Source organism: Emydura macquarii, unplaced genomic scaffold (assembly GCF_026122565.2).
Source record: "Emydura macquarii macquarii isolate MOO-44397 ecotype Brisbane River unplaced genomic scaffold, CSIRO-AGI_Emac_v2 contig_2636, whole genome shotgun sequence".
Taxonomy (NCBI): Eukaryota; Metazoa; Chordata; order Testudines; family Chelidae; genus Emydura; species Emydura macquarii.
The window spans coordinates 4,755,462-4,779,081 of record NW_027132773.1 but is presented as its reverse complement, the minus strand read 5'-3'; the positions used below and the strand labels follow the sequence as shown (position 1 = coordinate 4,779,081).

The 23,620-nt window shown below is 41.0% G+C and overlaps 1 protein-coding gene across 4 annotated transcripts in view; it reads right to left on the bottom strand.

Moving 5' to 3' along the window:
- The window catches only part of GRIP1 (glutamate receptor interacting protein 1), a 482,567-nt gene that overhangs the window by 5,284 nt on the left and 453,663 nt on the right, over positions 1-23,620 (bottom strand). For all 4 annotated transcript variants that reach the window (XM_067564076.1, XM_067564078.1, XM_067564077.1 and 1 more), the window contains exons 20-22: positions 17,595-17,706; positions 14,479-14,712; positions 942-1,088 (exon numbers count right to left, since the gene is read on the bottom strand). In XM_067564076.1, the coding sequence (XP_067420177.1) occupies positions 942-1,088; positions 14,479-14,712; positions 17,595-17,706 (493 nt within the window). The remainder of the gene's footprint in view (positions 1-941; positions 1,089-14,478; positions 14,713-17,594; positions 17,707-23,620) is intronic.

Below are 23,620 nucleotides of genomic sequence, written 5' to 3'. Positions count from 1 at the left end.
GTAACTACCCCCTTCAACAGTTAGATTAATAACTAACTAGTTAACCCAAAAAATTCTTGTTTAAAGTTTAAAATACGGGGAATTAAGCGCTTGCAGCAGGCAGTTCCAGTAACCATCACGGGCGGAAAGAAGGAACTGAGGGGGCATAGGGCCGGCAGCACCTCATATACCACGGCATGTGCGCAGGACTCGAGGAGGCGCCATAGCTGGCCCTATGGGATCTGCTAAGGGGAAAAAAGTTCCGGTAGCCATGCACAGAGGCATGCACACATCTATAGTGGAATGGACACAAGCAAGCATTTGAAGAACAACACCATGGTTTTAAGGAGAACTGAAAGAACTGAGTTTTCTAATTAGTATTTACCCTATTGCAGTTCATTCTAGTATATGTCATGTTGTCATGATTATCAAATAAGCATCACTTATTTCTCACTTGCACTAAGTTCATTAATATCAATTTAACAGAGTGCTTCTAACATTTCAGGCGTCTTAAGCAAGTTTTCCCAGAAATGTGTCTAATGAATACATAAAACATATTTATATTGAAAGTGATTGGAGAGAAAAGTTATTTTGGCTTTATAGAAAATCTAGCTTAGGCATTTTTAGAGGTTAAAAATGTATTGGTACTACATTTTCTCACCTGGCTTTATGACTGATTCTCTTTAACTACTATGATGCAGGATAACTGAGACAATCCTTTACAGGCAGAGAGATACAAAATATTGTACCAATAAACACACTTAAAGCCCTTAAAAGTTGCACGTCTTTTCTAAATTGTGGCATAAACAAAATAGGGGTAATATGGTCATTCCAAACAAGTGAAAATAAAAACATTATACGCTAATATACCATCACGTGTACATTTTATATATAAATCCCATACAACATTTATTACATACACCTTTTAGAAAATAAAGTATATAAATTACAGATAGTGTTACCTGTAAAAGTCTGTCGTATGGCTTCAAACCACCCAGATCCCCAGGTCCAGCTGGTCTAATGTTTTTAACATATACACCTTTTTCCAATAAACCATCTGAGACACTGAATCCAAAGTCCTCTACATCTGAGTCCTTGTACAAAGTTACCTGTTGAAATAATTTAGAAATAATAAAAGCAAATTTTCTGCATTTCTAATTTGGAATGTCACTTGTGTAGTCTTTTCTGTAAAACTATTAGGAGAATATTAATGTTTTTGTATCCTTCAATAACATGTCTGAATCACCTCTTGTTAATCAACTGGGAATTACTTTTTTTACCCTGTCTTGTTGCATGTATTTTCTAGCCTTTGTTTGTTTGTTTGTTTGTTTAGTTTCTTTATCTTCTTATTCTCTGATTGCCCAGATCATTAGATAGATGGATTAGAATGCTTTGCTAATCAGTTTGTTACATACGCAATGCCTTTAAGATGTAGTACTTGAGTTCTGGCTAAATAAATGTGTGTTGTCACTTGCTATAGAGGTATAGTCTAAAATATTTCTCAAGAAATCCAGTGAAAGTGATTAATGTAAGTGGCCATGATATCAGCTGCGCTTGCATTTTAAGCTTCAGGTTTGCACATAGCAAAAGCCTTTGGGTTGCAGAGCTCCTAATTGTCTGAAGTAGACCTTTGTAATTTCCTTGTGAGGAACAGATTTGTAGTTTGAGTAGTTGGGTCTGAATATTGTAACAAAGACTTTGTTTTTAGGAAAGTCTGATGTCAGGTAATAGAATGAGCTAACTTTTTAAGCAACATTACATTAGCATTCAGCTCTATATTGATTCTTCGGTAGCTTACACAGCAATAACTCCTATTGGCCAGGTTAATAGTAGCATTGGCAAGCTCCATCCCAGCCTGTTTGGCCAGATGCTAGTCTCAATTGTATAAGACCTAATGTCAGGGACAAGAGAATGCTATAGGAGCTAAAATAGGATCATTATTAAGGTATAGCTGAGATTTCTGAGAAAAACAGTGTGACCGTTATGTGACAAGGGGTAGAGTTTGTGCTAACTGTGGAGTAATTGATGATAGAGGGGATCCAAAATGTAAGAACAAAAGCTTGTAGAATTAAGTGTTTTTGGGGAAAGGAGAAACACTGAAGGTAGCACTGGAATCCTGAGGATAGTCGATTTTAACCTGCATTGTGGTTTTCATTCTTCTGATTGAGGCAGACTCAATGAGGCTTCCTGTAGGGTATATCTTGCTGTGCAGAAAAAGGGTGTGTTTTTTCAATTGGATCATCTCAATTGTTAGCTTGAAAAGCCCTGTTAAGATGCACATTAACACATGTGAAACCATGTTGCCATGCCTAGGCTCTTCTCTAGCTAAGAAATGTTTTATCTTGCATCTTAATGTGGCTTTTAAATTGTACTTAGCTAACTCAACTGATTTGAAAACAAAACACCTTCTTTTTGCCCATCAAGCCACAGGCGTAGAGACTAGCTGTTCCTTACAATGCACTACTGCCATCTCATCCTTTCCCCCTGCTCTCCTGCAGGACATTGCACTACTACAGGGCCAGCACAAAATCAACAACTAAGCCTAAAAATATTTTCTTTTACAGCAAATTATATTCTTTTGCCCTTCATCAGTGTGTAAGATGTGATCTTAAATTTTCCAGATAAAGGTATAGTACAAAACAAGACAAATCATTCTGTCCCTTCACTCATATCATTACTTATCACACCTCAACAGGAGTGGTGGAAAGGCATGTCAGCTATTGATAAATTTATCATCTGATTAAGAATAACCAAGTTTTAGCATGTACTGGCAGGTTGATATATAAGCAGGAGTCCAGAAAACTCAAGAAATCTGTTATTGACAGACTTTTGTTTGTTATATGGTAGTCTGTCTGATTGTTTTGATCTCAAGAATATTTCAAGCTGTTATTAGACAGCACTAAGCCATTTTAGCAAGGCTAGAAAATAAATAAAGAAAATGCTTTTCAGACAGATTTTTTGTGCACATTTTCTTGTAAGAAGAAAAAATATTAGTGCTGGACCAAGACACATTCTCTTTGAATGAGCTCCCTTCTCTCCACTCCACATGAAACATTACTATCCCTTTGTAGCGTACTGTTCATGTGAGAAATTTTAACACAAGTTCAATGTCAAAAAATGCGATGCAGTGTCCCACACCAGCTGAGATTCAATGCCTTACAGTGTTCTTGAAAAGATGGTACATTGTTTAAAGGCGGCTTTTTTTCTTTTCAGGGACTAAAGTGGAACCACATTCCCTCCTTTGATTAGCTATGAGCGGGTGTCTTATTTCATATCATCTTAAGGGAAAATTAGCACAAACAACACACACAAATTCTGTTCCATACTGGATCAGGGCTGGGGTCCTTCTAGCCCAGTATCCTGCTTCTGACAGTGGCCAACTTCAGAGGAAGATGCAAGAAACCTCATTGTGGAACATTCTGCCCTTCTGATACACTCCTTCTGAACTCTGCTTGAGGATTTATATCCCTTATGACTTTTTTTTATTCTGCCTAATGTAACTGCTGGCGCTTTCCATATGCTATGTTCCTTATTACGCTAACACGACACCCTCACTATATCAAAATAGCCAAGGAACAAGAAATCTTACTTTCTTTGTAACAGAAATTAACTCTTTTTGGGGTTTGTTCAGAAGAACCCATTTCATGAGTTGATTTGATAGCTTAGGAGCTAACTGTTGAGCAAAGAAATGCAACTCCTTCCACACAGTGATACCAGGTGTGGCAACAGGCAGTACAGGGAATACCAGAATTACTCTCCTTTTAACTGGGGTTGTAATACTGAGGGGTTTTTTTTTTTGTTTGTTTGTTTTTTAATCTATTGTCTGTTAGTGTTGCTATTTTAGGCCCTTATTCAGAAAAACATTGAAGCACATGCTTGAGTCCTGTTGACTTTAGTGGGACATAAAAACATACCTAAAATTAAGGTGGTTTGCTGAATGGGTGCCATAATTTTGAATTTCATAGATTTTTAAAGTCAGAAGAAGAACCATTAGATCATCTAGTCTGACCTGTATAACGTGGGGCATAGAATTCCATGCAATTACCCTGTACTGAGCCCAATAACTTGTTTGACTAAAGCACATACATCTTCAAGAAAGGCATCCAGTCTTGATCTGAAAGCTTCAAGAGATGGAGAATCCACTACTTCCCTTGCTAGTTTGTTTCAATGGTTAATTATCCTCACAGACAAATTTTTAACTTTTTTCCAACTTGAATTTTTTCTGGCTTTAACTTCAAGCCATTGGTTCTTAGTATGCCTTTTTGTAGCTCAGTGACTCCCCCAATTCTGTGATATAAGGTGCAAGAGTCAAAAATGCCATCACAGAAATATAACAGGTCAAGACTGTGGTGGCATCATTAAGCAAAAGACACTAATACCATCAGAATGGGTTTTCTTTCCCAAGGATACATCTGACAGAAAGATGGAAGTCATCCTCAGAAGGGATTTTGAAACTTCCTCAGTCACTTGCTGGGTATCTCTACCCGTGACCTGCTTTGCAAGTGACCTGGCTGTATGACCTAAACGCCCTAGGCAACAAGAACCATCCTGACTTCAGGGAACTGTGGATCAGACAGTAAAACCAGAGATTTCTAAAAACTCACTATTACAAAAACAGTCTGTGCCTCTGGCCTGATTTGAATGAGGAGACCACAGTTTTTGGACCTGGTATGTGTGGCATTGGGACCTCTACTGCATCTTCTAGTGAGACAGGACATCCTTCACCAACATGTTATCCTCCATTCAGACCCTGGCAGTCTCGAGCTGACGGAAGCGTTAACTGCCCTTGGATTATCCTCCAAAGTGACTCTACTGGCCTCCAGAAGAACTTTAATGCTAAAGGCCTACTCTTCCATCTGGGAACAGTACAGTACATGATAGCAAGAGAACAGAAACCCCAGGAATACTGGTATCACAGCTATTCAGTACAGTATGGACAAGGGACTTCAGCCCAGCACTGTAGTTTATAAGGTGTCAGCCAGAAGCAGTGTCTTGCACACAGGGTCCTTGGTCTCTAGCTGACAATCCTCAAGTCTGAAGATTTCTCAGAGTGGTCAGAGTAGCTAGATTTGCAGTCAGACCAACCTTTACTAAGTGGGACCTACCACTGGTGCTTAAAGTACTAACTGCCCACCCATTGGCATCAGCAACAATAGTCACACCATTTTACCTATCCATCAAAAGCTGTTTCTTGGTCACTCTCATGTTTAGTAGATGGGTCTTGCAATCAGCAGCTCTATCCATGCAGGATCCACATTGTGTTTCTCAATGGCAAGGTGGTTCTAAGGGTGCTAGAATCTCTTACCAAATGTGAATTGATCTTTCCATGCTTCACAGAGAGCAATACTTCCATCGTTCTGTCCAAATCCACAGCATCCTACTGAAAAGCTGTGGGATAATCTGGACGTATGCAGAGCACTGAAGATATACCTCAGGCAGACTTGAATGGACAAAGATGGTCCATCATCTTGTTTGTATTTTTTGACCCAAAATGCAAGGTTTTCAGACATGCACATTATCCTGGCAGATAATATTAAATTATGCATTCTAGAGCCATATGAAACATCAGGCTAACCTAGTGTGTGGCATGATAATTGGCAGAAAAAGCTGAACTTCAATTGAGGCAGAACGTGGTTGTCCACCACCACATTTATTAAATATTATAAGATGGACTTTCTGTCCGCTGCAGAGGCCTTCTTTGAATGGAAGGTACTGCCTGTGGTGATCAAAACAAACAAAGTGCCATTCAGGCATTTACTTAGTGGAGCAGCTTTCTCTATTTCTGTCTGTTTCTTTATCCTGCTCTAGTTAATGTTTGCTGCTTGCAACTTCCCATATGAAGGATTAAAGGATTGGAAAATATGCCTTACAGTGATAGAAGCCACTGCTTAATCTGAAGCTTAATCTGTTTATTTTATCAAAAAGAAGGTTAAGGGGTGACTTGATCACAGTCTATAAGTACTTACATGAGGAACAGAAATTTGATAATAGAAGGCTCTTCAGTCTAGCCAACAGAGGTATAACACACACGAACGGCTGGAAGGTGAAGCTGCACAAATTCAGACTGTTAAAAATTTGCAGTCTTATTTCTAATGAGGGTGGTTAATCACGAGCAATTTACTGAGGGTTGTGGTGAATTCTCCATCCCTGGAAACTTTTAAATCAAGATTGGATTTTTTTTTTAAGAAGAGATGCTTCAGTTCAAACACAGCTATTGGACTTGAAGCAGGAATTAATACTAGGAAATTCTATGGTCTGGGATAGGTAGCAGCTGGGTAGGATTCAATTTAAATCAATAGATGTTGGTAAATGTCAATTTCAGCTGACACTGAAATTGATTGGGGAAGAAGGGGGAGACTCCATCCATAACAGGCTGCCTGAGAACAGCCTCCAGTCCCACCCCATGCACCTGCAGAGATTGAGTGTCACTGGCCCTTTGGCAGTACCGAGCACCTCTGCAGCCCTGCTGTCACAGAAGTGAGTGAACGGGGCCATGAGAGTGGAGCTGCAGAAGGCTCCCTGCAAGGCTTGGAGGACTGGTGCCTCTGGATCCCTGTAGATGCAAGGAAAGTTGCAGTGAAGGCAAGGCACAGCAGAGACCATTGGGCCAGAGCCAAGCAGCAGCGGCGGGGTGGCCTCTCTCGCAACCAGGGGCGGCAGCTCCTCCTTGCAGCCCTAGACCTAGGAATCTCTGCTCTGCCCACCAGGACTGCAGCCTTTCCCACACCTTGTGTGTCACCAGCCCTGCGGCAGCAGGGAGTCTTGCTGTTGCAGCCCCACCTGGGAGTGCCAGTTGCCTGCAGCCTTCCCCACAATTTGCACCTGCTGGGATTGGGTGACACCATCTCTGCAGAAAGCCTTCTGCAGTTCCACTGTCACAGCTCCACTCACTCACCAACCAAGAGTGAGGGGCCATGCCCAAGCAGGAGCTGTATAGCCACGGTGTGTGGGGCCCCCCCTCATGACCGGGGAATCATCATCCTCTTTGCAGTCCTGGCTGGAGGTCTGTGCTCCACCAGGCCAAGACCACAGCCTCCCTTGTCTTGGGCCCCTCAGCTATGCAGGGAGCCCCCTGCAGCCCCATTGTCTATGCAGGGAGCCCCCTGCAGCTCTGCTTTAATCCTAACCCCAACCTTATGTCCTCCCTTGATTTCTCACAACCGTAAAAATAAAAATGGGAAAAAAATTAAAAGTAAAAGTTGATATGGTCATAATTGCAACAACAAAAAAATAAATAAAAATCAAATTCTGCCAAGCCTAGATCTGCAAGAGCTCAGACTAGATGAGCTCAAGCCCCTTCTGGCCTTAAAATCTATTAATCATATGTATCAGAATTTTAGGAGATGCTGGGTTTCAGGATGGGAAATTTTGTATCAGTAATTTATTTTCTGCTAGCAGTGTTTCCCATAATTCCACTACCCTTCTCCACCTCTCGGCTGGCTTCATTAGCCAAAGGACAACATAATGTTTGCAGTTTGCAGGCTAGTTCATAGATTCATAGACTTTAAGGTCAGAAGGGACCATCATGATCATCTAGTCTGACCTCCTGCACAAAGCAGGTCACATAACCTCACCCACTCACCCGTGATAGATCCCTAACCTATGACTGAGTTACTGAAGTCCTCAAATCATGGTAGTCAATTGTACATAGTTTACAGTTTGTCATTTACATTACTGTTATGAATCATATTCAAAGAGTTTCTGCATAGATTTTGGAATGACTCTTCTGGAGGGAAGGCGGAGAAGGGGCATACAAAGCCATCAAGAGCTGTAGTGCAACGCTGCACTCAAATTTTAGTCTAGTATCAGTAACAGGAGTTTTGACTATAAGGATTCATTCTTCTGTATTACAAGTTGCCTTGAGACTTTGGCTCCCTCTCTGGCAATGGCAGGGATCCTGTTGCTATGAGAGAGATTCTTTCATGCTGCAGGCTTTTGCTGACTCCATCTTCCTTCTCTAGTGACCTCAGGATCTACAGAATAAAAGGGATTTGCTTCTTTGCACTGATGGCTGGTTCTTGCTGTGGCAACATCTTTATATACTTTCCTCTATTTTGCAAGCTTCTGTTAAAATAAGAGTGAACAGAAATATGTTTCTCTAAAGAAGAAAGTGGCGATATTATTACTATCGACTTAATGGCCATTAAGTTGTTGAAAGGTAGCTTTCTTTTATGTTCAGGCTATAGGATTTTTTTTCCCCAAGATATAATTGGGAAAATCTGGGAAACCCCAGAAAAGATCTGCTATCAGAAATCATTTGTTTTGTACTTAGGATTCAATGTGGGCAAAGCCCTTTCAGCCAGGTAGCTCTGTTGTAGCTTACTTCTGACTTGTCACTAAAATGGCTTATTTGAAAAGTGCACTAATGTAGATAATGAATATATGACCTAATCTATTTTGTATTGTTTAAGGGAATCATTTTGATCATAACTGTTTGGAAGTTTTGACCTTGATACCAAAATCTGAAAGGTGAAAGATTTGTTAGACTTTTAAAACTGCATCAGTAGATCAGAAAAACATAAAATCTGAGATGGAAACAATATTCACAAATTTTAAGTAGAAAAATACGAAGTCTTTAAAGAAACATCTGTTTCTACTTTTTTCCCCTGAGCTCTGGGAAAATGTTTGGATTTGAAGTTTGATTCAATCTGTTCTCGATGCTATAGCCATTCAAATTTCTCAACCTTCTTGCAATTTTAGGCAGATGACTATTGTGAATGAGAAAGTTGAAAAATTATCTGAGTGTTTGAATTCTTTTGCTATCAAAGGGATGAGAACAGAGTAGTGTGTGAAACTTTTTAAAAAGAGTCCCCTGTGGTTTATCGAAAAACGAAGCCACATGCTTACCTAGTCGATCAAATCAATTAAGGGATTAATTATGCTTGGGTGCTGATGTAGCAATACATTATCCAGCTTAATTGAGTTATTTATTTACCATCTAAGACAAACATTTTAAAAGAGTTGGGCTGACAGTATTTAGATTCTGATGTTGTATTCTCATTTAATTTTAATCAATTGTTTAACAGAACCTAATTGCATGAAACCAGTAACACAATGTAGATGTGTATAAGAATTGGTAATGAGATTTATATTAAGACTTATTTTACTACCGTGATCTTTTTTTCCACCATCACAAGCTGAGGATAGTGACCTTATTCAGAACTTTGCAGGGAGAGGCCCTGACTTGGCTGGCCCGTAGGCACTGCCGCAATATAAATATTAAATAATAATTCTTAACCTGGTGTTTTCTTTTTCTTGACTTAACAGTGACAAGACCACATATGTATGGCTAAGCAGTATAATTAAACAAATGCCTGTCAGCTTACTACAAAGTCTGCAGTATCAAATAAGTCAACCATTCAGTTTTATATTAACTTACTGATGGGAATCACCACTGGGAAGAGCAAGCTATTTAGTTAAATAACCCACTCATAAAGCTATATTTGTAGTCCTACCATTTGAGCTTCCAGTCTGAATAGTTTTATCTACTCCACTTTCTGTTCCTTCTCCATCTGCATCATAACTGGATGGTTGGGTTTTTTTGCACATGTGATAGCAGCAGGCTTTTTCATCAGTGCAATACTGTATATATTTTTGTTCTTTTACAAGTGAATTGACTAAGAGGCCAGTTCTATTAGCACCATTACCATCACAAAATTGCAAATCCAATGCATGAAACCTCTATCTGCTTATTCTGTTTTGGACTGAAGTTAAGGTGCGAGTCCTGATCTATGTATGGAGGGCCCTACCAAATTCATGGCTCTGAAAAATGCCTCATGGACTGTGAAATCAGACCTCCTCCATGAAATCTAGCTATGGGAGGGGAAGGGGCAGGGCTAGTCCCCGCCTGGCTGGGGAGGAAAAGGACTGCCTCTTCCCCTGTATGGCTACTCTTGAGGGGAGATCAGACCCACCTCCGAGAACCTCTGCCAGCTGCAGGATGCTTCACAGCTGCTGCCTTCAGAGCCCACCATGAAATTTCAGATGTAAACATCTGAAAATCTGAAGTTGACTAATTTTAAAACTCCAGGACCATGAAGTTGACCAAAATGGACCATGAATTTGATAGGGCTCTACCTATAAGCTGTGGTGGGGTGGGCCTATTCTGCCCTGTGGGTCCTGCGCTTTTCCGACCACACCGCCAGTGGTGCCGCCCTCTACCCCGAGCCCCGAGGAGTGGTCTCACGCTGTTTAGTCGCTGAGACTGACTACCTTCCCTGGGTCGCCTGTCCGTGGCCCCACTGCTTGTGGCCCGCTCCCTGGTACCGGGTGTGAAGGCTTGTTCTGCCTTCCCCGGCTGGAACCTCTCAGTCTCTGGTATGGTGGCAGCAACGGGCGATAGTCCCAAGCTCTGCAGCTGCAGCAGGGCAGCTCTGCTCTACTCTGCTGTGCTCTGCTTCCTCGGCTGCGGCAGGCAACTCCCTTTTCAGCTCCCCGGCCTGCCTGAAATGGAGGCTTTTAACTGCTGGGGCAGTTTCTTTGATAGGCCCCAGGTGGCCCAATTGCCTTGAGTTAGCCCCAGCTGGATTACCCAGGGAATAGAGCTCTATGGAACTTGGGCCTTATATACATGTGGCCCCACAATGTTGCGGGACCTCCTCGTCAACCTCCTCCTGGCCCTGGCCAAAGTGGCCATCTATAACACCAGGGAGAGAAGGTTGGCTGGGGGAGCACCCTGCAACTGTGGGGCCTACTTCCGTTCCCTTGTGCACTCACGCATCCGGGCAAAGTTCCTCTGGGCAGCGTGCGCCGGCTCCCTTGACACCTTCCGGGAGCAGTGGGCGCTGTCCGGGGCTCTCTGCTTGGTGTCCCCTTCTGGTTCCTTCTGTTTGACCCTCATGCCCCCTCCTGTTTTCTCATTTGTTGTCCCCCATAATCAGTTGAGTCCTGGATCCGGTGGCTCCTCCCCTTAGGCTGAGGGAGGGGCCTTTAGTGGTGGGTGGGCGGGCTTGTCCCCCCCCCCGGACTCAAATAGTAGCACCCTCCTATAGCTGTCAGGGCTGGCCCTGTCACACTCCACTTAAATTGAAGTCACCTGCTCTTCATTTGTAAGACGCCCAAAGGAGAGAGATACCAAAGGAGATATGCAAAACACTCTTCAATGAAGCACATAAGAGGATGTTTCTTCTTCAAATAATAATAACAGCACAAATCTGTTACAATTTAAAGCCCTGTGTACGTTTTCTGAAACAACCAACTTTAAATCAAAATTAGCACCCTTCCATAGCTGTCACAAAGCCCTGATTCAGCAAGGTAGACAGACATGGCCCTTTATGGCTCTGATTCAGCCAGGTACTTAGAATGTGAGTAGTCCCATTAAAATCCATACAAATACTCTTGTGCTTAAGTTAGGTACATGCTAGGTGCCTTGATGGATCAGAGACAATGGGCGGTCTCTAAGCTCCCTCAAAGACTGCCTATCCAATTACAATTTTCTGAAAGAAAGTGTTCATGTGGAACCATATCTAACTCAATTGGCCCAGGTCAGACTCTAGCCTGCAGTGGTTAGACCCCATTTTCAGAGGCAAGATCCTAGGTGCAGAATACTTAGAAGACTTTTCTCTGTCACCACTTGTTCAGCTCAAACTACAAGAACCACCTTTTTGCACCTTCCCATAGTAGGGCATCAACCCATAACTAGCATGGTTGAAAGGTAAAGAGGAAACAAACTAATTACTTTGCATGCTAAATCCTGGATCAGCTTCAGTTCCTTTTGTTGAAGGAAATGAACCATCATGGAGACTACAAATCTTGTTTACTTTGACTTGAAAAATGCCAGATACAGCCTTATGCAACACACAAAGCAAATATTGTTCTATTTTCTGTTTCAATGTTTTTCCATTGAACACTTAATAAGTACAGCTTAGTGCAGGGCTGATCTTTCTCTCCCTCCCTCCTTCCCCTATTCTTAAGTACACTGGAAGAAAAGTAGAGCTTTTCTCAAACTCCCAACAAAACATAAGCAAAACTGTTCTGAATATAACAAAGGATTTTTTTTCTAGTAACATTTTGTTGTACTGCTGCATAGCAAAGTCACTAAATGTAATAAATGAAAGTCAGGTTCTGTGTAGAGAATCATTCCTATAATTCTTCTATTTAAATTCACTATTCCTGACATATATATTAATCAATCCACGATAAGCGTAATTTTCCTACCTAAGCACACAATACTCTGCATGTATCTTTAGGAAAAACAGGGTCTGGTGTTTTACGAACCACATTTTTCAAGCCCAAAAGAGAGAAATTTCTCACTGGGGAATTTGTATCTTCCGTTGCAATGCAGAACTTGGAGCCAAAACATAGAATATCTCAAATTTTAAAATAATCACTTGTTATAATTACTGGCTGCCTTTTTCCTTTTGCTACCTCATGGCACTTTATAGCAAGTCCTTGGGCTAAAGGATTTTATCATTAAAAATATAAATGACCTCTCTTTTTTTAAACTGGCTGGTAGTGCCACAAACAGCAGCAAGTATTTCCCACAAAAACCCCTGTTGCTACAGAGGATTCCTATCAAACTTCTTTTTTCCAGATATTTTGTGTTGGAATCCAACAATTTTGACAGTATGCCCCATTCCCACCATTGGGTGTTCCTTTCCCCTCTGCTCCCCCCGTGGATGAAAATGTTTATGCCATTGAGCGAAAAATATGCTAGAAATAGAAAATGATCACTACCTATGATCACTGAACTTCTGGGAACAATCAAGGGAGAAAGAGAAATCAGCAGGTTAATTGCTACATAAGATGAAATACATGAAATCCGAGTAAGAGAATTGAGAAAATTATGAATTACAAAGACAAGTATGACAAAATAATAAAGGACAGCACATGATGCAAAGACTTAAGGCTTTGGGTGGACCCCTCTGACTTTAGTGGGGCTCTGCACAGGACCACTTGGGTGGACCAGGTTGCAGGTTCCAGTCCTTAGAAGTTTTTACAAAAAAGAAAAGGATACAAATTTTAGGAGGGGGATTGACTTGTAGGTTTTGAGGGAGGGTGGAATGAGGAAACAGTGACAGAAGAGTAGTTAGTAGTAGGAAACTAAACAATTTATTTCAATGGAAAAAGACATTTTCTGAAAGGCGACAGAACAAGTGAAACTAAGGGTTATGGCAAAAATAATAAAAGAAAAAAGAGCAAGTAACGTGAGAGAAGGTTGAAGGACAGGGATTTTACAGCCCTGGACTTGGAGAATAGCAGATAGAATAGAACACCCAGTAGCAGAAATGTGACTCTTCCTTCTCAACAAAGCTTGTTTTATCAACAACCTGAAAGGGAGGTTTTTTTCCCAACAGAAGATAACAGCCTTTCTGCTTGATTGGAAAACACCTTAAAGACCACATTAACGTAGCTTTATTCTCTGTCTCACATTAACTGGACGGAGAGGAAAATTCTTATTTAAAGACTGTGCTTTTTACAAGCCCACCAATCATTTCAGATCAAACTGGGAATCAAATTATTTCTGGAATGAGCCTGTATTAAGCTAATTGATTCCACTGATTGATTACAGTGGCAATTAACTCATCTTCCAGTTTAACAGATCAACTGTCAGCTGCTATCTGGGAATATTTAATTTGGTACATGCTAGGACTGTGTGAGACATGAAGGTTCAGTACAGGAATTGAACCCTACAGAATTGTATGCAGAGATTAGATGCAAATCAACACATGCAAATTCACTCTGAAGTTTGAGTCTGACTTTTAACATCTCATGAAAAATTCCTTCATAAGCTGGCTCCTTCCCTCAAGTAAGATGCCTCCCTCCTTACCTCATATGTCTCCTGAGGGAAGGAAGGATCCCAGAAGTTGATGGGGAAGGAGGATGCAGGAGAATCACTGGATTCCCACCAGTGTTTCATAAATTGCTGGAAACACTGGTTGCAGTTCACAGACACATCATACTTAAGGATCAACAGAACAGGCATGAAGTTTATTATGAATATTTTGCACAGCTTTACCTAAGACTTCCTTTGGTTGCACATTCACCTTTCTCCCATAGGGCATGCCTATGAATGCCTGTTCTTGGGAAATGAAAAGCTGACCTGTTTTATATAAATCACATTTCCTAGATTGAAGATTATTTTGTCCCTCTCAGAGAAAAGGGATCTCAGTGTGTGTGTACCACACTCACCTACAGAGCCACAAGCCATTGTGCAGTTTTCCAAAGAAATATATTTACTGCAAATTAAACTTTGTCTTAACAAGTACACTGTGTAAAGCTGAATTATTACGGTTTCCAATTCAAATAACTAGCAGATCCTTCTCGGAAAAGAGCAGTCTCCACTGAGGATATGCTTTAAAAGAAAACAGCAGATGATGATACATCTTAGTCATTTTGTTCCCCCCATCATTAGTGTTTGCAAGAATTAATATACACAGCCCCAAGCCTCTGTTTGAGATCATTATGAAAAGTACTTAATATTTCACCACATAATTAGATTTCCTATGCTGCATGTGTTATTCCTAAACAAGGATTGCTGCTAAAAGAAAAATTACAGACCTTGTGTAATTCAACGGGTGTTGGTGACATGATTTCTTTCATTTCTTGTTTAATTTTTCTCAGAACCACAGACTTTCTCCCCACGTCAGATGGCAGCGTGTTACTGCGGATAGCCTGGCTGTAATGTGGCCTCACATTGCTTCTTTCCTGGAAACTGGCTTGTCTTCCCAGCTGGCTGCGAGGCTGTGGGTTTTCATGATTCAAGCTCAGTGTACTTCCTGACATAATTGTTGCCTACAGCATTGACAAACAGGTTTACTTTTTTTAATTTATAACTTGGATTAAAGAAAGGGTTACTTCATAATATTAGGTACTATTCTTTATTCTCTTGTCAAAACACAATCACTTCAGGGCACAGCAAAAGGCTGGAGAATAGACCTACAAATTGGTTGTAAGTCACTAAAAAAAAAGCTAATGGTGAGCAAAAGGTTTTCAGGTGACATTTTCAACCAAAATGCCAAAGAAAGCATTAAAAGCGCTATTTTTATGATGCCAAACACCCTGAAGACTGAACAGTACAACTGGCTTTAATTTTATTTTTAAAATATTTTCAGCATAAGTAAACAAATTCTGGAACAGTAGCTTTCCCTAGAACTTGAACAAATGAAGGCATTTACTATAGTGACATTTGCAGATTTCAAGGGAAAATACGTGAACCAGCAAAGTGTGGAGGCAGCACTAGAATCAGCCCTGCCTTTGACGGGGACTAGATACTGCCACAGAACAACAGATCCTTTAGAATAGCTACTTGAGAAGAAACTGAATATAATAATCATGTAGCAGTAGCAGTAAGCTGTAGCAGTAACTTCTGAAGTGCCATAGGCATATATGAAGAGATACAAAAGCTCTATCTCCTGTGGTCAGTTTCACTGTTGCAGTAACACTAACCTCATTGGTAATATTGCTGTGGATACAAAGGGTGAAAACCTAGATCCACTGAAGTCAACAGCAAAACTCCCACTTCATCCCTAGGTTGAAATAGCTTGATATCAACAGATATTGATATAGAAAAGGAATTGTGTCCTTTGTGTTGTGGAATGTAAAAATCTAATCGGATGCCCTGAAATACACAGTTTTACTTTCTGCAGGCACTGTGGAAATGGGTTGTCAGGGCAGGAAATTCAATGAGTCTCCTTTTAGTTTCCCTGTAATACTGCTGGATTCGGGAAGGAGAAGCAGAAAGGTCACAACTCAGGCCGGGAGGGGTGTGGGGGGGAAGGGGGTAGAGGATGCAGATAGCCCACCCCAAATATGGGAAGTGGAGAAAATCAGATAAGTTTTTGGGCAGAACCACTGGCTCTGGTGATGGATTTTGTGCTGTGTTCCTGTCAGCACCAGCATTGCCAGGGGTGCGGCAAGTAGGGGCACAGGCCCCACTAATAATCATCAAGGGCATAGAACTCTTCCAGCCATGGGAGTGGGGGCCTGGGGTGGGAAGAACGAGCTCCTGCCAGGGTTACGGTGCAAAAGGAAGGAACACTGAGCTCTTCTGGGGACGGGCACAAAAAGTGCCCTTCCGAAAGGGATCAAAGTTAAATTTCTGGGCATGTCCCTGAGCATTTACTTAATTAGGTGATAATACTGTGGTTGTAAAAACTTCTATCACATTAAGGATGACTTATGATGCATCCTTGTGAAAGAGCAGCAGGAAGAGGACTTGATAAACTATTTCTCTTTGTTGTTTGGCTGAAGACCTTAAAATGAGGAAGAAGAGAGTCCTAACCAAGAAAGAAGGTATGACAGTACTTTAAAAACAGAGGCACAGCCCAGCTTAGCCTTCTAATGCAAAAAGACACCCTGTCATCAAAAGGGAATCCTACTTCTCTAATGTTATGTGGACAGATGTCTGTTCAGAGTTTTGCTGGCCATACAATTAAATATAGTGATAGCAGTAAAGTACTCAACTACAGTTTGGGTTTTTAATTTTTAAACCCATAAATTGATAGTAAAACCTATAGGAACATCAATTTGTTGAAATATCCATTCCTGTTATCTATTTCCATACCCTTTTAACTGTGCTCTGAATAATGAAAATTGCAAGAGAAGTCTGTGGTACTATGCCATAGATAACCACCGAATTAAACTAAATTGACATTAACTTTTCTCTTAATTTCTCTGTCTTGCAATTACAAGTATTTCAGAATTACATTAAAGTAACCGTACATGCAATATGGAAGCCATAAATCTAAGGATATACAATCAGTTAGAACTGCAAAAGTTCCACCCAGTTATGCCATTCACATTCCTTGTGGTTGCTAAGGGACTTTATGTGACACAAAAGTGAAAATGAGATTCTGCCAGTTTTGGAGCTCAGGAAATTGAATAGAACATAAAAGAAAATATTTTTAGGATTTTCCATTCCACAGCTTTAAAACTGTCAGTATATTCTTAATTGTTCTGATTAAAGAACTAACAGAAAATGTATTAAAAATGCATAGTTATTGTTTCATCTTCCCTTCCCCAAAATCACATGATACAAAGTTAATATGGAATTCAGATTTGCAATTAATTTCAGGGTGCAATGTGATAATTTGTTGTATACAATAAGTTTCCTTTAGTGTGAACATTTCTTGTGCTGTTATCTTTGTTCACCAGGTTATAGATTCCTGTTAAAAACATTTTAGATGACGTTTTTCTTTTATGTTCATCTTAATCAAAGTAAGTTATATTCCAGAGACAAATTATAACATGCCAAGGAAAACTTCATCAAGCGGCTCTAAGGGAGAGGGATGCACTGCTGCTGGAAAATTCTGGCCACTTAAAAATTCTGCACAAAATGCTGCATGTGTTAGCAGAGCGCACAGCAGAAGCTACAAGACAGGAAGCTTTCGGGTGATCATAATGTTTATCTACTTTCAACTGCATCATATAACAGAAAATAGCTTTATTTGGGGGCAGAGGAGGCAGCTGCACAAGCAAAAATATAAACATAAAGGGTAGGTACCAAGAGAGTCATGTTTCTCAAATATAGACGCCTGTCAGCCTTGTCCTGTGGAAAGGGGTTAAAGCTTTTAAATGAATTTGTGTGATTAATGCAAACTTAAAAAAAACCCCAGAAAATGAATGTAAGATGAACAAAAATGTTAGATCTCTATTTATTAGAAAGATTGAGCTACCTCCAGTTCCCTCAGAATTCCTGACTGGCCACAGGTCTCTAAATCCTCCAGTGCCTGAGACCAGAAGTTTTCCTCCTGATCAGTCTCAGCATTGTCGTGGGCACCTGAAAAGCTGGAATCGCAAAGAGAAGTTCAGTCAAACGTATAAACAGCATACAGGTTTCATTTTGAAAGGATTCAGTCATCCCAGTGTCTTGTCACACACAGCAGCTACAACAGAATGTTAGTGTTATGCTGAGAGGTAGTGGTGACTGCTTGGATCAGAAATCTCTGAGACTGCAGGTGAATGCACCCTTCAATTAACATAACTGTCAGGAACAGAAGCCCCCACACGTAATGCAAAAAGGAGGTTATGAATCTGCCCAGGAATTTGGACTGAGATGGAGGGCTTTTGCTGAGCACATTTTGTGAGTGTGTGGGAGGAGGAGGGGTGGGGGGAAAGAGAGAGATACATCTACACTGCAGTGTGCACCTGGGTCTATGAGACCCAGGCTCGTGGACTTGGCGTTTCCAAGCCCATGCTTGAGCATCCGCACTGCACTGTAAACTTGGACTTTAAATTGCTAGACCCAGATTTCACAGCTGTGCTACACATCCATACTGCATTACCCAGACCTTCAGACTTGGGTCTCTGGCTTAAGTTATGTCCACATTGCAAAATGACAGAGCTTAGACCTGAGTCACAGTGGGACTTGGAACCTGCTGAAGGCGGGACGGGTCAGAACCCAAGACCTGGGGTCCTGAATGCTTGGTGATCTTAGCAGACTGATTTGTAGATGGACAGAAGGGGAGCTTGGGCTAAAACTGGAATCAGAGCCCAAGCTTACTGTGCCATTTAGACATACTCTACAAGGAAAGGGAGAACACACAGTAGAGAAAGAGCAGCAGAGGCAAAAAAAAGCAAGGAAGCCAAGTAGGAGCCTGTCAGCACAGCATAAACCTGGGAAAAGCTAGAGCCTGCTTTTGGGTCTGGTGTTGGCTAAAGAGGCTTGGGGCTGTCAGTTAAGAAACTGCTCCTTTTGTTCTTGGTTCCTCCTGCAGTCAGAAATGCAGGACTTTGTACATTCCTTGTAAATAAACAAGACAACTGCATCAAAGATAATACTGAACTCCATCCATTTCTGCTTCCAACTGGAACATCTCCAGGGCCTGAACTCTGACTAGCTGTTTAGATCAAAAAGGGGAAGCATTACAATAAGAAGGTGAGCAAGTAGGTAGGATGCAAAGAATAGGTGTAAGCCAGTCTCCCATACAGTAGCAATTACTAGCCACTGACTGGTTGTAGGAGGGTGGGATTGCGAGCAATGTTTTATAAGGAGAATGAGAAGTGGATTCTAAGAACAATTTAATGTAAATTTCCTCCTGTAATAACTGGAACTTCTTTATGAAATGTAGTGAACCAGGCATCAGGTTTGTAGCCGACCAGTGCCATGAAATATTGTAATTAGGCTTTTGCACCCACAAATTTTCCTTGTGGTATATAAAAAGGGTCGTCATATCTTTAAATACTGTCTTGCAAACTTATCTAGCCCAAGAAGGAATTTTGACACTTTCAGCTGTCTCTTTCATGCTATGCCACATTTATCAATCAGTTTAACCCCATCTCTGCCTCCCTCAGAACAACTGCTGCAATTGCTGTACACACACCACAGCCTGCTGGATATAAATGCTCTTTCAGGACTTCAATTCTATTTCACAGACTTAGGCCTTAATCCAGCAAATTGCTTCAGCATGTTCAAGTCCATTACCAGGGTCATTCTTGAGGTTGAGGATTTATGCTTTGGTGTTTCATAAAAATGCTGAAGTCTTGTTACCAACTTTCTCCTGCAAGATTTTGCTAACAAAATCACACCTAGGAGAGTGGGCCAGAAAGAGAGAGTTCTGATGAAAACAACCAATTTACTGCAGAAATGCAATACAGAGCAATACTAGCACAGCACTTTAAAAGGGCTGGCCAGTACACTAGACGGACAAGGATCTCAGAAGAAGCGCACACAAATGCACACACAAATGAAGCACCATTGTGGTGGCATCTCTGGGCTTCCTTGATAAATGGCCTGTTGCCAAAATAATGTTACTGTAGTACTCTGTTAACATAACTACTTTTAATGCCACAAACATTACAGCTTGACATGCTTCACACACATGGCATCTCTGCCTCCTACAACAGCCATCAGCCCAGGCAGACAGTGATTGGTCATTTCAAGCAAGAAATGGGTCTCCTTTGCCAATGTTTTTCAATAGAGCCCATGTCTATTTTAAGATATTATTCAGCACTGGTGAGGATATCTGCTCAGACCACAGATATAGGCTACTCCCAGATAACACAGAAAGGCATTTTAAAATGCTGTTTTAGAGAAGTCTTTGAGCTTAGAAATTAGCTTTTTCTAACATTCTGAGCACTTATGTTTAATTACTAGCACTGATTTCAAATAGCCATATAAATCCAACACAGTATTTTACTAATACATTGTATGTAATTATATCTAGTCCAGGATTTTACTAGCGCTGTGAGTCCTGACCTTTTTGACTTGAGCCCACGCCCTATGGATCAGGGTCTGAGCACCCATACTGCTGGGCCTCAATGCCATTCTCTGGAATATTTGCTGTATCTTGCCTGTTTTCTCTCCATTTCTCTCCTGTCACTTTCTATCTTTGCTTTCTCTCTCTCTTATTCGGCTTTTTATTTCAATCATTCCTCTCCTTTTTTCTGGTTTGACTCACTATTTCTCAGTCTGGGGTTTGCTCTTTTCCCTTCCCATTCCTCCACCTCTTTTTCCTAGTTCTCACCCTCTCTCTCTCCATGCTCCCTTGGGTCCCTCCGTGGTCTTTCCACTGCAGTGTGCTCTGAGTGGTTTCTTGACTCTCCCCCAATGCACCCACTTCTTTCAGTTGCCACCTGTTCTCTCTCCTCTCTACTGCTGCGCTACACAATACAAAGTAGGCAACATGCATAAAAAAGTACCTTTTAGTATTACCCAGGGGAAGGACTAAGAACTGTGGCAGAGAGGGGATAATGCCCAAGCGTTTTCCCAAGCTGGAAGGAAGCTATTTACTACTTACCAAATTAAGTCACTCAGAAGAATCTGGTGCTCCATTTAGGAATCCCATCAGTAGCAGTATAGTCCATCTTCTAAGATACTGTCTTCAGATAGCTTTATTTTTATTTGTGCTGCATGTCTCAGAGGATTTTTACATTGGTAAGTAGGAAATGGCTTTTATATGCAGTATAGTTCTATTGATTTTGTTTTTAAAGGACAGCTGGAAGATATGATGTTTATTTTCAACGAATTAGGTGATATTTTTTATTACCCAAATTCGTAATTCCTATCTGATTAGATTTTTCAGCCTGGTATTTAACTAGCCCCCAAACAGTAGATTTATCAAATCCATGATTATGTCTGGTCTGAGAAACAAAGGATGAGTTTGAATGGAGGCTAAATGTGTCTCTCTTGGCAAAACAAAGCCATTAATTTAACCACAATGGGAAGAGTGTAGCAAGGAAGGAGGAATTCCTTTACTAAATGTTTTATGCTAGTAATCTCAGTAGCCAGTGTCCAAGAAGCCAGGTCTTCTGTTTGCTCACATATCACAGTAGGGTCATTCTCTTGCTTTTTCATTTTGTCAGAACACTAATACTGAATTAACTGTCTGTGAGAAATTAAAATTCCCTCACCAACAGGACTGGATGTTTGACTACCTGGCTGGTAGAAAGTTATTTCCATAGTTTAATGCCACTTATCACGTCTGGAACAGCTTCAGTTAGAATGGATGAAATCTACCTATTAACAACTCCAAGTCCTATTAGAAACCAATTCAAAACCTTCAGTTATTTCAATGTAGGCATGTAGAATATTAAGACCCAGATTCTCAATCAATCAATCACTGAAATTGAGGAAATCAATGGGAGCGAAGTGCCTAAATATCTTTGAGGATCTGGGCCTAAATGTCCACATATACTAGAGTACACATGTGGCATCCTTCTGGCTAAGTATCGGGGCAATCTCGATCCACCTAGCAATGGAAGATTGGGATGCTTTCATCATAGGCATTTAAAGTGGAAGGAAACTAATAAGAATGAAGTTTTATTAAATTAATCAGCTCTATTTAAGGTATAGATTAACTGCTCTCCTCACATCCGGCTTTTTCGGCTGGATGTTGAGCTTTCAGGTAAAACAAAGAAAAAAATGATATCCTTGGAATGGAAGGATGAGTTAACCTATGGTTATGAATGGTTCCAAAGTACTGAGAACTACCTTTTCTTCATGGAAGATACACTATGTCTCGTATTGTCCAAGAGCAGAGATTTTCATGGAAAGGATTAGATGCCATCAATTGAAAGGGTGGGAGGACCCTGCCCCAAATCTAGGCCTTGCTGTAAGAAATCCAGAAGAGCTGGCATGCCTCTCTCTCTTGAGCCAACAGGAGAACATTGTCCAAACTCTCACTCAGGCCAGGAAGGTGAAAGGCTTGCATGAGGCTATGAGAATCTCTATTTGGATGAGTATCCCTTCTTTTTTAGGCCTTGCCACTCAATAACCAGAATGTGAGGCTCAGGTAGTCTGGACTAGGATGAGAAGTGGGCACTGGAAGATCCTGTCCCTGGGTAGAAGCAACAGAGACCTCTGCCACAGTTGCACTAAGACTGAGGGCTACAGCCATTTGGAGTTTAAGAATTTCTGTTGTTTCCTCCTTTTGTATCTTTGGATCATACTTCTTAGTAGTGGAAGAGAGGGGAATGCCTACAGTTGCTAATTCATCTGCTCCCAGTGATTCTTGGTTCTCCTTCCTTGTGAAAAGAAGGCTACACATTTCAATTGGATGTAAATACGTCCACCTAAGGGCGGTCTAGATCACTGGATTTCAGATGGACTACCGTTTGGTTCAGGGGTCATTCCAAATTATCTGTCTACTGATTTAGCCAGTTTGTTTTTATGCTCAGTATGGACTTCCCTGGTGGAGACTACCAGGAAAGAATTTGCATCATACCACTGCATAAACTTGAGTTTCTTATGTGTCCTTGCGGATTTATGTGTTGTGTTACTATGCTCTGTCCTTGGATAATCCTAGAAGTCCCAAAGAATCAACGTCCCTGCTGTCAGGGACAGGAAGTTGATGCTGTGGCGCCTTTCTGATCTTGACCACACTTCCTGTGTACTCTTTTGCCCAGGTGTACTCCCCAAGATGAAGGGTTGGAATCTGTGGTCAGGCGTTTGGATTCTAGATTATAAAGGGAGAATCTTACTGGTATCTGGGCTCCGTGCCATCTCTAGCTGAGGGACTGAACCTCTTTGGATAGTATGTTCCCTTTCTATTATCGCCTGCTAGGAATGGTTCCAGGGCCTTAAGAGTAGTGCCTGGAACTTTCCTATGTCCTGACCTTTGGCGTAATCTCTATGCATGAGACCTGAAGACCTAAGTGTTGCAGGTAAAGACAAATGGATTATGATCTGTTGAAGATCAGTGTCTAGATCTTGTTAAACTTTTCCTGAATTGAGAAGACTCTAAAGCTTTCCTTGTGTCCTTCTCAAGTTCTAAGTGAAAAAATTCCTTTGAGGAGAGAGAAGGGAGTTCTTCTCTAATGAACCTATATATCTGAAGCACAAAGTGTGTCCTCTGGCCAGCTTCCTGCAACGTCCCTGGGAAACTGTTCTGAAGTTTATGTCATTTAAGAATGGGCATTAGTGAGTCCTTCAACTGAACTCCAGGGATGAAGGAACAGATAGAACTTCTTGTTTCTTTTCCTGATTTTGGCGTTTTTTGATTGCCTTATGGGGGAAGGGTAGCTTCTTTTCTACCATCTGAAGCTTTTCAAGGGAAAAGCACCTGAGGGTTTTCTTTTTTTGACATTAACACCTAATGCTATGTCCTTTTATGTACAGAAACTCACATTATTTACAAGCCTGGCTTTCAGCTTCATAGCCTTTCATGAATGTCACTGATCTACCCTAATAAATCTCAGGCAGCATGGAGCAGCATTTCAATAGTAAAGGAGGATCTGAAAAGCTGGGTTATAAAAAGGTATT